General features: G+C 39.1%; 1 protein-coding gene across 13 annotated transcripts in view; it reads left to right on the top strand.

Annotated features, from left to right (window-relative positions):
* The window catches only part of mark2b (MAP/microtubule affinity-regulating kinase 2b), a 49,211-nt gene that overhangs the window by 13,597 nt on the left and 18,767 nt on the right, over positions 1–16,847 (top strand). For all 13 annotated transcript variants that reach the window (XM_054800041.1, XM_054800043.1, XM_054800046.1 and 10 more), the window contains exons 2-6: positions 12,570–12,740; positions 13,684–13,737; positions 15,473–15,521; positions 15,604–15,669; positions 15,765–15,835. In XM_054800041.1, coding sequence (XP_054656016.1) covers positions 12,570–12,740; positions 13,684–13,737; positions 15,473–15,521; positions 15,604–15,669; positions 15,765–15,835 — 411 coding nt within the window. The remainder of the gene's footprint in view (positions 1–12,569; positions 12,741–13,683; positions 13,738–15,472; positions 15,522–15,603; positions 15,670–15,764; positions 15,836–16,847) is intronic.

A 16,847-nucleotide genomic window follows, 5' to 3' on the forward strand; every position in this document is an offset into this window, starting at 1 on the left:
TGCATCAAACAGATTCAGCGTGTGGATGAAAATAACTTTCTCCAGCTAAACTCAGACAAAACTGAAATCGTTGTCTTTGGTCCACAGAAACAAAGAGGAAGTGTTATTAGGCACCTTGAGACTCTTTCTCTAAAGCCTAATCATCAGGTTAGAAATTTAGGGGTAATAATGGGCTCAGATCTGAACTTTATCAGCCACATGAAATCAATAACATCAGCTTTTTACCATCTAAAAAACATTGCCAAAATCAAGGGAATAGTGTCTAAGACAGATTTAGAGAGACTAATCCATGCCTATGTCTCCAGCAGGCTAGACTACTGTAACAGCATTCTCACCAGGCTCTCTAAGCGAGCAGTACAACAGCTGCAGTACGTCCAGAATGCTGCTGCTCGAGTACTGACTAGAACCAGGAAATATGACCATATTAGTCCAGTACACGGGTCTCTGCGCTGGCTTCCTGTCGCTCAGAGAATAGACTTTAAAACAGCTATGCTTGTGTACTTGTCTTTTCATGGTCTTGCGCTAAAGTACATCTGACAAGTTAGAGCCACATAAATCATCTCGGGCTCTGAAAAGCTCAGGGAGGGGTCTCCTGCGAGTGCCCAGAGTCAGGACTAAACACAGTGAGTCTGTTTAAATTTTATGCTGGCAAAATCTGGACCAGTCTTCCAGAAGATGTCCGAAAATCCTCCACTTTGGCAATGTTCAAATCCAGGCTGAAAACACTTCTATTCAACTGTGCATATGACAACTCAAAGTATTTTATCTGCACTCTTCATTTTAATTTTTTGTTTTGTTTTATGGAATGATTTATGAACTCTCAGTAATGATTTGAGAATAATTATTTTTTTTATGGAATGATTTTATGAAGTGATTTTAGCCTTCTTTTCTGTGAAGCACTTTGGATTACCTTGTGTACGAATTGTGCTCTATAAATAAACTTGCCTTGCCTCTCAGTGTTAGCCACTTGTGTATATACTGCATGCAAAGAGTATTGCATTGCCACTGTAGGAATTATTATATACAGTGGAACCTTGGTTAGCGTACGCCCTGGTTAACATATTTTTTGGTTTACATTAAATGTACTCAAATATGTTGCCTCAGATACTGGTACCGATTATTTATTTATTTATTTTTGTATAGTAAGCTTTTGTTACAAACATGAATTTGTGGAATTGAATGTGGTTATGAAAGTTGCTCTTCAAAGCATTAAAAATAATGGAACCAAAGTATTACTGAATTTACTTTTTTATCACACTGTGTGACCAACAATATTGTTTGGCTTTTGTAAAAAACCTCTGTGAATCAGGTCCCTTATCCAATAAAAGTCCATCCAATAAAAGATAAAATTGGAAAAAATGGAAATGCAAAATACATTTAGGGTAGGACTAATCATTTGCCATAGTTATAGATCAATTTGTGGTGTGATTTAGAATATATGACTTATTTTCTTTCTTTTTTTTTAACAATCTCTGAAATGCTTTTTTCCCCCCAAATTCATTTTTTTCTGTTTTAATTTTTTGGAATTCATTTTTTTTATTTTTTTTTTTTTACCTTTTCCACTTATTTTACCAACATGTGCTATTTGGGTTAGTGAATAAAATGTCCATGAATGAAATACAAAAATCCTTACATTTATTGATGCAATGCATCATTGGCCCATTTTGTCCAGTAATTGAGAAATGGATGTAGCTTGGCTACATTTTCTAATGGGATGTCAGCCTCAGCACATTTTGCTACAAAATCTTCAACAAACTGTAATGCCCGTGTTGGTGATTAAGGAAGATGTAGTCACAGATGTAATTCCAGTAGCGTTAATGTAAGATATTTGTTTGGCACCCTTATTTTGTTTACACAATTAGACCAATGTGACAAAGACAGCTCTTATTTTGAAGGCCAGGAATGTGTCGTGTGTGTTGAGAATGGCAATCGACGGTTGAAACGTACCTCTCGTCTTTTTTCAATCAGAACCTGCACGTCGTCAGTGTGCATTGTAAGATGGTCCTTGCATTATAAAATGGTCCTTACATTAAAGCGGTAAAACACAACGCAGTGAAAATATACTCATCCAGCCAGCACACACACACACATACCGTACAGCTGCACTAGCACGCTCTGCTAAACTAAGCCAACCCTGCTAGCTTTTATTCACGAGTTTCCAAAGGTTTTCACCGCCGTTTCGACATGTTTGCATGTTGCGATTCCGTTAACGTGGAAATCATAGGGCCCAAGACTCTCTTCAGCGCAATAGTAATTTAATGACCGTCCATAGTGTAAACACCTAGCGGTTAGAGCCGTGCGAGCTCCCCACACCATGACGCAGCAGTCCAGGCACAGTGAGGGGGAACTACCGCTACGGAGCCGAATGTCCAACGTGGAACTAACTTCACCACGGTACACCGCGGACATGTCTGCATGGTGGTGTGGCGTTTTCTTCGTCTTCTTGCGAGTGGCAGGAGTCGAGTGGCAACCAGCTTTGAGGCGCATTACCACACCTACAGTGTTGGAATGTGGCCCAGAGTTACGAGCGTTATACAGCAACCAGATCTGCCCGATCTCGTGACGGAAGCCGATATTATCAGATCTTCAAAATACAGCGAATCGGTAGCCGATCCTGATCCTGAAGATTGGATCGGGACATCCCTACTCCCCACCGACATGAGCTGGCACTCTTCTATTAGCCAGTGACTTTTTGCTGTCCCATGGGAGTTTCTCACGCTTTGCAATTGTAACCGATAGCGTTGGATGTTTGAGTGAGCCGGAGTCATGCCCAAATCCACAGGCCATTTTTTTGTGATGCTGCTCAAATGCACGATGGGGTTGGTCCTATTAAACTTCCCTGGTTCTGTGCCTCGACGGGAAACTTGTACGTGACCAGTTTTGCACTTTCTGACCAACGAAAAATACTGCCACATGGTTGACATCACTCCTACTCCTTGCTGTTGTTTACACTTTAGCACTGTTGTTGTGATCCCATGGTCTACATCGGGGCGCTGCTGGATTGAAGTGCTGGGGCGGAGTCTGGAATGGACTGCCTGTATTGGAGTGCCAATATTGGAGATTTTAGATGCAGATTGATAATAATAATACATTTAATTTATTAGCGCCTTTCTAAAAACTCAAGGAGACTGCACAAGACAGACAAAGGATAAAATCAACATGAACAAGTACTTGAAGGATGGTGTAGAAGCAATCAGAGGAATTATGCAGTCTTGAACAGGTGAGTTTTGAGTCTGGATTTGAAGATGGGGGGAGTGAGTTGATATTTCGGATGTCTGATGGTAATGAGTTCCAGAGTTTGCAAGCAGAGCAACTGTAAGCTCTGCTCCCCATGGTGCTGAGGGCACAGTGCGATAGATGGAAGAGGAGGATCTGAGGGCGCGTACTAGAGTGGCAATGACAGTCAAATTAGGAGGGCTGAGGTTGTGTATGGTCTTGAAGATATATAGGAGGAATCTGCAAAGTATTCTGGTGAAGTTGCTGTAGGATGGGGGTGGTTCTGGTTATATTCTGGGCAGCAGAGGTCTGGACCAGTTGAAGTTTGTGAAGGGACTTCATCAAAAAGGAGTGAGTTGTAGTAGTCGATGTGTGAAGTGACCTGGCTACGAACAAATGATGATGACAATATAATCTGACAATACAATGACAATATAATATAACCAGTATAACAATAACCAATATAACTAATATTAATATCGAATCAGGACACCCCTAAAAATGTTTTTTTTTTTACGTTTAACATTTTTGGGTGGCTGGAACGGATTAATTGGATTTTCATTATTTGCTAAGGGAAAAATTGATACGGTTAGAGTATGTTTCGGTTTGAGGCGGATCTTCTGGAATGGATTAAGATTCAAGAGTTTTATTGTCATATGCACAATAAAACTGGTGGTTCTGCTATGCAATGAAACTATTTTTCTGTTCATTCTCCCAAAAAAGAAAGAAAGAGAAAAAAACCCAGAAAGAATAAGAACATCAGAAACATAAATACCAATAAGTTAAGCAACAACAACATAAGAGACATTAATACAAATAAATAACAAAATAATAAAGTGCTATGAGTGTGTGCGTGTGTTGCGTGCGTGTGTGTCTGCTTTGTTGAGAAGCCTGATGGCCTGTGGGTAAAAGCTGTTTGCCAGCCTTGTGGTCCTGGACTTCAAACTCCTGTAGCGTATGCCTGATGGTAGGAGTGTTAATAATGAGTGTTGTGGATGTGTGCTGTCCTTGATGAGGTTGTTTGTTCTTCGTAGGACTCGAGATTTATAAATGTCTTGCAATGAGGGGAGGGCTGCCCCAACAATGTTCTGTGAGGTCTTGATCACCTGCTGGAGTGCCTTCCTATCACGTGTTGTACAGTTACCGTACCAAACAGTGATGGAGGCGGTGAGGACACTTTCGATAGTGCATCTGTAGAAGCAACTAAGGATTGTGGTGGACATGCCAAATTTCCTCAGTCTCCTCAGGAAGTACAGTCTCCTTTAAGGATTAAGGATATTAAGGATACGAACTGATTCCACTGTACACATATGAGCTGGGTGATTGATATTAGTTTGTGCGTGGTTGTGGTTGTGGCCTTTGTATCTCAACGGCTGTCTTGAACCCTTGATTAGTAAAGGTCAGTGATGATAATGGGGCTAGAGTCAAACACAATCTGTGCTTTAAACCTTCTACCAACAATGTTTACTAAAGGGATAACTTGAAACCTCATGAGAAAATGATATGTGACATGACATGTTGTTATCCATCACATCTATAATTGTCACTAAGAGTGTGGGTGGGTGGAAATGGGGATGTATATTTGTGTTAGTGTGTGCGCATACATGCTCAAGGGTGTTGGGTTTACCTTGCCTGCAGCTGCCCAAAAATGAAGGAAGAATGGCTCTACAAAAATAGTCCCAACATGAAAGAGGATAGCAGGAAGACTAAACAGTGGAGGAGTTGACAATATACAATGATTTAGACTTCCTGTGGCTCCAGTCCATATACAAAGAAAAATCAATTATGTGTATCTATTTTTGTCCTTCACTAAAAGACTTTAAATCTCCCTCTTAGGTCAAGAGTTTCTGAAAAGTGTTGTTTTTTTTTTCAAGTGTACTATTCACAAGTAGTTCTACTTATTCGCTTTGTGTCTTTTCCTGAAATGACTTTCTTCTAATTTGCTTAAATGTAGAGTAGATCCCAGCCATTTATGGGGGGCTCTGGTTCAAGACCACCTGCAAAGACCACCTGTTATGTAAAGACACAGGTAAATTGATTGCAGATTGCCGTAGATTAGCTTTATGTTTATGCGAAAAGAAATACAGTTCCTCTGATGCTTTACAGTACCGAACAATGAAGGAGGTCCGAACTGAGACTCTACTAGCGCTTTTCTTCCACTAAGGATTTTCATAGTCGAGTGATTCGTTAGTCGACGGTTTTGTTTTTTTTAAAGAGCAGAGCTAATGGCGATCCCTACAAATAAACAGATCTCGTTTGCGCCTTTTTCCACCTCCAAGAAACAACAAGAAACAAAATAAACATAGTAGGTGTGCAACAACAGTACCTTAATTTATCTAGGGACACAGAAAGCAAGACAATCGAAACACTGGCGTTTTCGCCAAGTGGGCATATCACACACATCAGAAAAGTGTGCATAAAATAGGAACAACAAACATGGCTTGAAAAATCACAAATTACCCAAACTCTCAGTTAGCAGCCTAATTTCTTGCATTTAAATTCTCTGTCGGGATATAAAAGTTGGCGTAACAACCGTACCTGTTTTTAAATGATATTCAATAATGATCCAGTGATGTTGGTTGTTGTAATGTGATATGTAACCACTTGCAGACACAAGTTGCACTTCACTCTCTGGAGACATTTTTTTTTTTTTTTTTTACCAATTTCAAAATATTTCCACACGTTCCACTATTTTTTAGTAGCCATTGTGAGCCAATACATCTGTTGATGATGACGGCCTTCCTAGCGTTCAGAGCTAGCGCTCAGCTCAGCTCCATTGCATTGTGCCACTGAAAAGTGGGTGATTTCTTCCCTCCCTCCATCATCATTTCAAATTATTTATTCGCACAAATTTGACAGTTTTTGTATGAAAATAGGGTATTTATAACTGACTTATAGACTCTACTATCGTGTTTTGATAGTAGAGTCTATAAGTCATATGCAGCGATCATGTTTTGACAAATCTTATGTAAGTTTGATCACGTGTAGAATTATTCCAGCTTCTACTCGGATCTTAACGCCGTGGTAGCTGTTGAATTCCGATGGGGGGGAAAAAGCGTCTCACATCTCACCCACCCGAGCTAACAAGTGATGTGGGGAAAACCCCAGGCCAGCTTGGATTGCAAGGTTTATAGTGTGCGTAAAGCACTTCCATATTACGTGTATAATAGCGGTGCCATAGTTCAGTTTGATAGGCTTCTTGCTGACCTGTTCTCGCGAGACAACCTTTCGCTAAATGAGAAATATCGTCCCGTTTTAATCTCACGAGATCTTGTGACATATTACATATTACATATTTTGTATGTACCAATGTGTGGTGAATAAAGATTGATCCTAAGGAAAATCTGTACTGTCAGACATGTGAAATGATTTTTAAGAAGTTTACAGCCCTTGTTTTATAGTAATGTCCATGATAACATTGTCTGTCTCCCACTCCCTCACCCTCATGATCCAAAAATAAAAATCATTTGCTCACCCTCTCCACCCTCACAAGACCACATAAGGACCTCCGCTCAGCTCCCGGATTGATGCAACTGCCATTTGTTTTTAATCCCACTCGTGCTCAAGATGAAGCATTCTGCATAGTCAGCATGGGGCTGTGTGGAAAGATGAGGGCTCTAAGCAGGAGACAGACGTTTCTATTTAAAGCAGGAAACACAATGAAGTAATCATGGTTCTCCCCGTTTCTCAGGACCTCAAAGTGTGGTACATAAGGGAGGAAGATCTTGATCGTGGTCTGTGGTTTATTCGCAACACTGAGTGAGCCTCTAATTTGTTCCAAGATAATTGCACGAATAAAATAAACTAGTGAAGAGAGGAACGATCCAATGTAATTACTTTGTACCATCTTGATCAATGCTGTCAAACCTCGAAGAGGTCGGAATGTGATTTGTGCCATTCTTCATACTCGCCCATGTGCCTACGTTTGTGTGTGTGTGTGTGTGTGTGTGTGTGTGTGTATGTATGTATAAGATGTGTGGACTTATCGCCATGCTGTTGCTTGTTTCTTAAAAATGCATTACAAAGTTAAGTGCAGTGCCAGTGCGCAGTGAAATGTGCAAAGTTAATTGTAGTGTGCGCAATGTAAGTGCAGTGCAGTGCACAGGGAAATGCAGTGTTCAGTAGGGCTGTTGATTTTATTTTCTGGCTTTGAATTAAGATTCCGATTATCTGGGATGATTTTTTCATGCACACACACACACACGCGCACGTGCGCCATATTCATGGCCATGTGCTTCTGTTTGATAGAAATAGCACAGTTTTTTAAATGCTTATTTTCATTATTGTTATGAGGATTCTCATTGTTTTGTTCAGATTTTTTCCCCGCTGTTCTTCTTGGGATGTCCCAGAAGTGTCTCAGGATAGGACACACGGTCAGCATGACAAACATGCGCATTAGTCATAAAAAAAATAACACCGCTCCAGATAACCACCACTAAGGAGAAATGGTACAAAACATGACAGTAGCATTTGCAGTTCTAAACATCCCTGACAAGTAGGGATGTAGCGACTACCGGTATTAATAATTAACCGAGGAAAAACCCCTGATGGTTAGTATTACCGTTTCAAATTAAAATGATCGTAAAATTGTGATTGATAACCATGCTTCGATAAACTCACAGACCAGTGACACTGCTCATTTCTTGGAGAAGTAGCCATTAGTTACGTTGTGTGTGTGTCTCTCTCTCTCTCTCTCTCTCTCTCTCTCTCTCTCTCTCTCTCTCTCTCTCTCTCTCTCTCTCTCTCTCTCTCTCTCTCTCTCTCTCTCTTTTTCTCTCTATGTCTCAAAGCAGCAATCACCGTGATTCTGGTCACAATAATCGTGATATGAAATTGTCATTTTGTTACATCCCTACTGGCAAGTTAAAATGCTATCCTAATGTTGTATATCATTGGGTGTGCCCTGTTATACTATCTACACACGTGATAAGGAACCACAACAACAGCGTGAGACCCCTAAGTTATTGACTAGGAATAGGCTATCATAAACTGTAGTTAATCTTTATTCAGATTTTTATAAGAAATGTATAGGCCTATCTGTTTAAAAGACGAATGTTGAATTTTCTGTTCAAATGCTAAATATTTATTTTTGTTATGTTTCTGCTCAATAGGTTTGTTCTATTTGAGAGACATGAGATTTTGTGAATACGTTTAAAACAATGTCACTTTCAGGCCCCCCTCCAAAAAATCCTGTTTACGGTTATGTTGCGTAAAACTGTGTCATAGTTTTTCCACTATTGCTGTTTGTATTCTCGTTAAATGCAAAATATAAAGTATGAATAGTATTTTTTAAATTTCTATTTTTTCACCCTATATCGTTATCGTGAGCCATGTATTGTGCAGTGTGCATCATATCGTTAGTAGGCATGGGCCGGTATGAGATTCTGGCGGTATGATAACCTTGGGCAAAAATATCACGGTTTGACGGTTTCACAGTATTGTAATTACTAAGGGTGCAGCAATACACAAAATTCACGTTTCGGTTCGGTTTGATACGTTTGTGTTATGGTTCGATATTTTTTTGATCCAAAAAATAAATTACCTTGCCTTTTTTTATTTGAATTTCATTGAAATTGCCAACATTTTTCACATTTTTCAACATTTTCAGCATGGTATGAATGTGGGACGCGGAGCTCAGTGGCTCTGTGCTTGACAACGCAACCTAAGCCAGAGTAGTCGATCGCAGATACACTGAGCTTACAGCACCGAGCGCCAGAAGTTGATAAAATAAATATGAAGCTGTGTATTGTTTGACGCAGAGGTCACAGTTTGGTACACATGTGTATTGAATTATTAATTATCAATTGAACTAGTAATAACAGATCTAAAATGTGTTAGTTGGAAATGTCTTTATTGAAAGAAAAGTCAGGTCAAAACAGTAATTTTTAAGCCATATAATATAACACAATGAAAGTGGAACATATATTTAAAATAACTATCTGAATTCTTTGCAGTTCTCAATGCAGTCTACTGTGACTAATCCTGCAACTCAAGTCACAACACAAATATTTTCTTAGTTAAAAAACAAAAGCAAAAGAAATGCAGTTAAGTGGCTCAAGACGGTTACGACATGAATAATGTTATTTCATAGCGGCAGGTCGCACTTTTCCATAAACTATGGCCACGCTGGACCTCTGCTTTTTCTCATATAGTAGAAACTGTATGACACAGTTTTAGTGGTTTTGAAACCGTGACTTTTTTATACCTTGAAACCGTTAACCGGCCCATGCCTACTAGTGAGGTACCCTGACATTCCCAGCCCTAAAAGACAGTGCAGTGTAACTTTACCAAGTGACTCAAATTTTGCTAAGCATGTTCTATATAAACCAGTAAAATGCACTGTACTGCACGCTGCACTTGACTATGCACTGTGCATACCATCTCGTCACATAACACTACCCTACCGTGTGACCAGTCTGACGGTGATCCGTCACCTGTCTGATCAGATCTCTCTTTCTCTCAGACACACACACGCGCTGACCCTTTGTTGGTGTGGTGGTGAAACACACTGTTGCCAACCGTGCTAAAGCTGCCAGTGTTTTTTTTTCTTCATTAAAAAAAATGCCTCACCTGGTAGCAGTTTAACAAAACACGTGTTAAACATTATCTGCTGATACCAATACTATTCTGATACCAGAGCTCTGTTTGCCTTAATAATATTATTATTATTATTGTTGATTTTATATGAGGCCGGAATAAACCTCTCTACAGGCAAGTACATATGTATGACTGTAGGCATGTATGTCCCAAAAGGCAATTTGATATATGTATAACATCAGAAAAGGAAGTCAGAAAAACAGGAAATCCTGTTAACAGGAAAAATCCCATCCTGAAAACAAATATGCAACTGTGAGTTTCAAATTGACTGACAATATTTATTAAATCCAAGACAGATAGCCACAAAGGGTACACTTCTCTTACACTGCACCCCTCTAAATAAAATACAAAGGGCTGCTTCATCTGATCAGTAGAAATTAAGTATACTGCCTCTTGTAGCACCAACAAATTTTTCACATGTGAAATATTTGAAATACATTGGAACCTTGGTTAGTGTCAAACACAAGCATTGTCATTTGAAACAGACACTAACCGAATCAATTTTATCCTTAATAATGGAAATCCAATGAATCCGTTCCAGAAAGCCAAACATTGTAACACAAAACACAATTTTAGTTTTACAATTATAGTTTTATTTTACATGCAGAAAAAAATCTAAATGCATATCAATGATCAATGAAAGGGATAAACAAACATTTAAGTTTACTTTTACATTCACTGAAGATGTGATTCTTGACGTGACTGTTCCCAAAGACATGATATGGCAGTGAGACGCCACAGGGAAAACATCTTCCTGTTTTGCTATGGGTTATTTCTTGAATTCGTTGGTGTTTCTCTTCTCAATAAGCTGAAGAAAGTTGCAAGTCCCAGCATTTGATCAAGAAGATGAGAAACACTATTGAATTCAAGACATAACTCATGACAAAACAGGAAGATTGTGTTGGCATGAAGATGTTTTTATAGTTTTGTAGTGTTACAGGCAGAGCACAGTTCAAAATGCATATAATTATATTATCATTTAAATGCTTTTAAAATTGTTTTATGCATGTAAAACTATTAAAACATGTTTTGTGTTAACATATTTGAGGGTCAGCGACTCACGACATCATAGACGGGTGACCTAACTTCTGGTTCCGGTTGCCCTTTTGTAAGCTTGCTCATATCATGCTAACAAGGATGTTTTCTGATAAATAAATAGATAAATAAATAAATCAATAAAAATACATTAACAACACGGTTGGATTCACACAGTGTATTAACAACATGACAAGATGTGTGCCATTTTGTACCCTAACTGGAGAATGCATGCAAGTCAAGGCAAAATTGTGGCGTAAATATTTGACGTTAACCAAAAAACATGCTAACCGAGATTGCACTGTATATATAAAGTTATTCCAGAAGGGATCTCTGCAGACTTTGTTCATCTTTCTTCCCTCTGCCTAAATAAAACTTTTGCTCTTTAATGTGGTGCTTTTTGAAACATCGGGTCATGTTTGTTGTATTGTAAGTCACGACAGAGCTTCCGCTTCCGCTACAACAGCTTAGCAGACCCGTTGCTGTCTTGTATCTTGTGTTTCTAGTGTTAAAGAATATTTCCATACAGCAGACATGTTGTGCTGCTCAATGCTCGCCTGCCAGCTGACTGTAAACTATGGATTGGATTTCCGGAACAGCGGCGTGTCTCATTACTCCGCGTCTTCGATGCGCTTCAGTTCGGAAAATCTACTCCACATTTTGCACCCGAGTAGGAGAGGAGCCTTCAGCCGCTTGTGGAGTGATTTCAGCAGACCGATATGGCTGATTCGGAAATAGGAAATTTCCGATACATGAATCACGCGAGTATCGGAACCCCGACGCCGTTCGTTTTTTATTGCCCTGCAGCACAGAGTAAAAATAAAATTAAACACAATCCCAGCAAAAATGGAAAAAATACAGCAAAAATAGAGGGAGGTACTCATAAAATGTCTTCAAGGTTGACAGGTCTGCATTTCCTCATGCCTACTTTTTGGCATCGGATTTCACCTTTTTGAGATTTTACAAAATGATTAGACCTCCCTTGTTTCTTCAGTTTATTGATCCATTTTAATGCCTGGTACAACTAAAGGTACATTTATTTGGACAAATATCCGTCCATCTGTTTTCTATGCCGCTTATCCTCATTAGGGTCGCGGGGGTACGCTGGTATGCCAGCTGACTTCGGGCGATGCACCCAATCGCAGGGCACATAGACAACCATTCATACTCACATTCATACCTATGAACAATTTAGAGTCGCCAATTAACCTAACATGTTTTTGGAATGTGGGAGGAAACTGGAGTACCTGGAGAAAACCCACACACGCACGGGGAGAACATGAAAACTCCACACAGAAGCGGAGATTCGAACCCAGATCATCCCGATCTCCTGTGTGGCCATCATGCTAACCACCGTGCAGCCGACAAATATAATTAGAACAAATATAGCTCATAAGAGATTAATTTAAGAGCTGATATCTAGCAACTTCCATGGTTTTCTTGATAATAACCAAAATCACTTAAGTTCTTACATGAATAGCTATAGCATTGTACTACCAAAAAATTTACCTCTTATGAGCTTTTTGCGTTGTCGTTGTTATATTTGTCCAAACAAAGGTACCTTTAGTTGAATCAGGAATTAAAATGAACAAGAAACTGAAGAAACAATGGTGGTCTAATCATTTTTTCCATGACTGTATTTTTATAAGCATTTGTTATGACCAAGGAGAAAAAAGTATTGTCATGTAAAGCAATGCTCTTTTCACTCTCTGACTTGTTAGGACTCCAAGTCATCGTCTGGCCGCTCTAGCATGTCACGATGCCGGAACTCCATTGCAACCACCACTTCAGACGACCAGCCGCATATCGGCAACTACCGTTTGCTGAAGACTATCGGCAAGGGCAACTTCGCCAAGGTCAAACTGGCTCGGCACGTCCTCACTGGTAAAGAGGTAAGCATGCGTTCTACATTCAGCCTGGCATTGAGTTGACCTTCATGTTTTTTGTCTCAGGTTTGCTAATAATTTGTCGACAAACTACTGTCTAAATTTGCTTTCATTCATTTATGCATAGAAATGTGCCAGAATATCTTGAAACTGGCTTTTTGGTGGGTTCATGCAGTGTGCACTTGAGTACAGCATCTTCTGCTGAAGATTAGCTCACCATTGTGTGTGAGAATGGAGAAGTCTTTAATGTCTGTACTGTGATATGCAGTTGTGATGTAAGCCAGTGGCGTGTCATATAAGGGAATCCATGTGAATCCATGCTGGGCTCCTTTCTTTGGACCAGTCAAGTCAACATGTCAGATAGGAAGGGGGGGAGAGACGTGGAGAGGTGGGCGGGCTCTGTCAATGTGTGACAGCCCTGTGCCTGACACCCTGATAACACTCCATGTGACTCGGTGGCACACACACACACACACACACACACACACAGGAAAAATAAGGGAGAGTCAGAGGGCATGCAAGAGTCAAAGGAGCACAACTATAAAGAGGACTGGAAGAAAGCAGTTACAATTGTAGAGAGACATTGTACTTGTTTAAGCAAGCTCTTCACACTTTATATCTCTACCATCTGCCTCTCTATTGCTGTTTCCCAAGGTTTGTTACACCCCTACCACTATTTTTTTTATCCTTTCAAACCGTGCAATAGACCCTTGTGAGTCTGCATTCTGCCCTATTATGCAACCGATGCCTGCTGCGATTGTGTTATCGTCCACTGTGTGTCCTTGAAAAGCCAACACAACAGTTTCTGAAGTCCTTTGACGTGCACTCATGTCAAAACTGCGGTGACAATTTTTTTTGAGGGAATTTCAGTTTCAGTTTTGACTACTTTGAACCATAATGCAATAAATGAATAAAAGTGTAACCAATAAATGTTTTTTTTTTGCCGTAGGTGGCTGTGAAAATCATTGATAAGACGCAGCTCAACTCCTCAAGTTTGCAGAAGGTGAGTCTCTGTTCATTTTTTTTTGTCTCGCTTTGTCTCCAGTAGCAACCACATGCACATCCCCCACACTCCCGTAATATATTTGAACGAATAACTTTGAATTAATTATTCTCAAGTCACCCATCGTTTGAGTGTGTCCTCTCACTCCTACTTTTCCCTAACTATGCTTTTTTTTTGAAGCACTCTAGTTTTCAGGGAGAGTTTTAATTACAGGAAATAAGCTGCAATTACTTCCTTTGATCTTGACAGGGTGGGGTCTGTCCACTGACACACACACACACACACACACACAAACACACACACAATCTCTCAGTACAAATGCAGAACCACTGCCTGGCTTGCCACATAACTGCCACTGCTCTTACTTACCCCCTATATGGATTAGAACAGGGGTTTTCAAAGTGTGCCTCCCCTCAGAAAATGAGACAGTTCTGAAAATCTGTTTTTCTGGAGCGTATTTTACAGTATATTGCCCCAGATTCTGTTTATTCTCTCACCTTCAAAACTAAAAATCAATGCTTATGGTTTTTTTCCAAAACAAAATAATTTTCGTATTAGAGAACGCCTAGCATCACTTGTGGTTTTATAGGACTGCTTCTGTCACTTGGGACCACCCACTCAATACGGTGTTTGAACATGTCCCCTTTGCCCGATCAACATGCAGGGCTCCAGACTGCGACTAAATGGTCGCATTTTGCGACTAAAATTTGACAGTAAATCTTTCATCTACTCAGGCATGTGCGACCAGATAAAAGTACGCCCGTTGACAAGGGACGCACACACTTTGTCCCTTTTTGCCATGAGAATGAAAAATAGTCTGTAAAATCATTTGGTCAATTGATGACAACTTGTCATAGTCTGAGACTATCGATGCCAACGTGTGTGATCGCTCCAGTTCAGTTGACTTTTGTACCATCTTTGTTTACACCATTTGCCTGGCTCTCATTTCTTCTGTCGCTCTGGCGGCAGCTAACTAGCTAGCTAGTTATAGTTATCTGCCTAGCCTCTGATCCAAAGACTCCAAATGTGACTGATTTGAAGTTGGATACACCTGCTCTATCATAAACCTGCACACTCAGTTGATACTCTTTTATAGATTTCTATGAGAAGGATATTGAAATTGCTATATTAATCTGTTAATTGTGTTATTTTTAACAAAGCAGTACATATTATTGAACAATTAATTTCTCATGTATTACAATTACTGTAAATCAGGCATCAAAATAAATTCAGGTTTGTGTCAAATAGTACAACATTTGTTTCACACAATTAAAGGCAAAAACCTCCCAAAAAAGAGGGTGGGTTGGTTGGCCCTGCCAACAAGGTGTCTCTTAATTGTTAAAAAGAAGAAGGCAGGCAGGCTGATGTGTGTGTGAAAAGAGGACAGTATTGGAGTTAATATTAATAGTATTTATTAGCAATGCAGTAAAAATGACAGGAAATGTGAAAATTTACTTTGCAAGTCGATTTTGGTGTGTGCCCCTAAATTTTCTACTTGCAGTCCTAAAATTTTAAGTTAGGGGCCAGTGTGCTCCTGGTTTAAAAAAAAAAAAAAAAAGAAAAAAAAAAAGGTTAGTTTGGAGCCCTGACACATATATTGTTAACATGGTGAATAATACAGTCTTTCTAACGGCAGGCACATGCCAACTCAAACAGTATCTACAGTATTTAGTCAAGAACGCCGCCTGTGTCCAATGAGTTTTTGACACAGCTGAGTGTGCCTTGTGTTTGCCAGCTCTTCCGGGAGGTGAGGATCATGAAGATGTTAAATCACCCTAACATCGGTAAGTCTACGCTTCATTCAGGTGGAATTAATTGCATATGATCTCCTCACTTACTGTCTTTTTATGTACACTCCATCATCAGTAAAGCTCTTTGAGGTGATTGAGACAGAAAAGACTTTGTACCTGGTGATGGAGTATGCAAGTGGAGGTGAGTGTGCATGTGATATTTTGACTGTATGAATAAAAATAGAAAAAACACAAAAAAAAACCTCTTTTAAACTCTTATTTCTTCTCGTCTTGTAGGAGAGGTTTTTGATTACTTAGTGGCTCATGGCAGGATGAAGGAGAAAGAAGCCCGTGCCAAATTCAGACAGGTATGTTTGCGTCCTTTTAGAAGCTAAGTGCTGCTGTTTTAATTAACGCATTCACCCTAATCAAAGAGGGAATCCCCCCCCCGCGTCTCAGCTATGTGATTTAGGTGAAGAAGCCGATTGTTAGTATGAACTTAGCGCTTTCCGTCCCCCCCTTTTGTTGTTTAAAAAAAAATAAAAAAAAATTCCCAATATTTGAACTTTCTTCTTAAATAATCTTTGTTAATTTTGTTCTCATAATATTATGACTTTATTCCCATATTATAACTTTTACCCCCACCTAATTTTCCAGAAATTTATTTTACTTTGTTTGTTTCTCAGAATATTATGACTATAAAAAAAATAATGTATTTTTTCTTCAATATTTCACCTCCATGCTACCAAAGTGACGTTATTTTCTCATAATATAACAAGTGATTTTTGCTCAATTGCAATATTTTTCCCATTAGAATACGACTTAATAATATTTTGACTTTATTCTCATACCATAACTTTTCCGCAACCTAATTTTCCAAAAATGACAATTTTATTTATTTTGTTTGCTTTTCATAATATTACGACTTCTACAAAAATAGCATCTGTTTTCTTTAATATTTCAACTTTATGCTAATAAAAGGATGTTATTTTTTAAAATAATATTATTATTATTTTATAATATTATTCTCGTAAGTTTTTTTCATGAGATGACAACTTTTTTTCTCTTAATATGTTGACTTTTATCTTGTAAAATCACTGCTGATTTTTCTACTTTTGCTTAAGTTTAAAAAAAAAACTTTTCTTGTTAGATTATATTTTTACAATGTGCCGTAGGTCAATGAAAAAACCCACGGTTTGTACATGCAAACCAACAGGACATTGTGAGCACTCTGACACACACGCACGGACACACATTTCTGCCTGCCTTTTTTTACTGTAATTTTAATGCTGTTCTATGTAGCGCCCACAAATGACTGCACAGATGAGCAGCGTGCATTTTTCTGGAAGTCTGAGCTGCTAAAAATTGCAGAATACAAAA

The sequence above is a fragment of the Dunckerocampus dactyliophorus genome, chromosome 15 (genome assembly GCF_027744805.1).
Source record: "Dunckerocampus dactyliophorus isolate RoL2022-P2 chromosome 15, RoL_Ddac_1.1, whole genome shotgun sequence".
In the NCBI taxonomy this organism is placed as follows: domain Eukaryota; kingdom Metazoa; phylum Chordata; class Actinopteri; order Syngnathiformes; family Syngnathidae; genus Dunckerocampus; species Dunckerocampus dactyliophorus.